Source organism: Aphanomyces astaci (assembly GCF_000520075.1).
Source record: "Aphanomyces astaci strain APO3 unplaced genomic scaffold supercont1.22, whole genome shotgun sequence".
NCBI classification, from domain to species: domain Eukaryota; phylum Oomycota; class Saprolegniomycetes; order Saprolegniales; family Verrucalvaceae; genus Aphanomyces; species Aphanomyces astaci.
The window spans coordinates 14,479-15,691 of NW_009798285.1; the positions used below are offsets into that span (position 1 = coordinate 14,479).

At 47.0% G+C, this 1,213-nt stretch overlaps 1 protein-coding gene across 1 annotated transcript in view; it reads left to right on the forward strand.

The window, feature by feature from the left end:
- The window catches only part of H257_09114 (hypothetical protein), a gene marked incomplete at both ends in the record, with an annotated part of 18,000 nt that overhangs the window by 5,858 nt on the left and 10,929 nt on the right, over window positions 1–1,213 (forward strand). The window contains 2 exons of the mRNA XM_009835231.1: window positions 30–297; window positions 966–1,209. Of these exons, the coding sequence (XP_009833533.1) occupies window positions 30–297; window positions 966–1,209 (512 nt within the window). The remainder of the gene's footprint in view (window positions 1–29; window positions 298–965; window positions 1,210–1,213) is intronic.

Consider the following 1,213-nt stretch of genomic DNA (forward strand, 5'->3'; position numbering starts at 1 on the left):
CACGTTTGCAAACGTCCGGTACGCCGAAGGTGTCGACACGACCGGCCACGTCATCGGCAATCGAACGGCCGATTTGGCGTTGGCTGCCTCCAGCGCCTACACGATTGTGGTCGTGGGCGAGGCATCGTACACGGAAAAGAACGGAGACATTCCAGATCTGCACTTGCCATTGGGCCAGCGCAAGTACATCAAGCAACTCACAGCCATTCCTTCGACCAATGTGATTGTGGTTGTGGTGGCAGGACGGCCGCGGCTGCTCGGGGGCGCCCACAAAAAAGCCGCCGCGGTGCTTGTCAGGTATGTAAACAAGGCAGCATGATGTTGTCGATTTACCCCAAATTTGGAATTTTGTGGTGATTCGCCAAATATATCGCTCGATCGATTCTTTGTACTGAAATTTTGTATGTCAAAATGGTCCAGTGTCATACTCGTACTAGTAACACACTAATTCGATGTTGAATTGGTCGAAGAGTTGATTTGATTGGCTACTTGATTCTTGATCTGGGTTTTGATTGGTCGATCGATTGTCTGTCGATTTGGTACCCACTCCAATTTCGAACCAATTTCGAATCGACTTGACAATATATTGGAATGCTACTTCTACATACATTCTGTCCAACTGTATCGCATTGTGGTATTGAGCTAAAGCATGGATTATTTTTTGAAATCCAGAATTGTTGGTTGTTCAATGCATTACAACAATCATAGTCTTTAGCCAATCATAAGGCGGCAACCTTCATTATTTTTAGCCAATCATACTACTTTTTTTCGATTTCTTCCGCGATTTCAACAATCTGGCAAAACATTACAGTGAAAATAATCACAATAATACCTCCCAAGCACACAATAATACCTTGTATACACTTTGAAGTGGGGATAAACAAGCCCTCTGCATACAATCCAGTAGTACTAGTTAGTATATGCGTATATATGTGGGGTGATACAACTAACAGGTTACACTGTAGCTTTTTGCCCTGTGAACAAGGCGGCCAAGCGATCGCGGACGTCATCTCTGGTCGCGTGAATCCGTCCGCCAAGCTCCCATTGACGTACCCCCAGGCCAGCGGCAACATCCACCTCCCGTACTTCCATCGCGTCAACTCGGAATGCCGCGAGGGGTTCCAAGACTGCGCCATGGAGTGGACATTTGGGGCTGGCCTGAGCTACACGTCGTTCGAGTACTCAAATGTGACACTGTCTGACACCAAAGTCC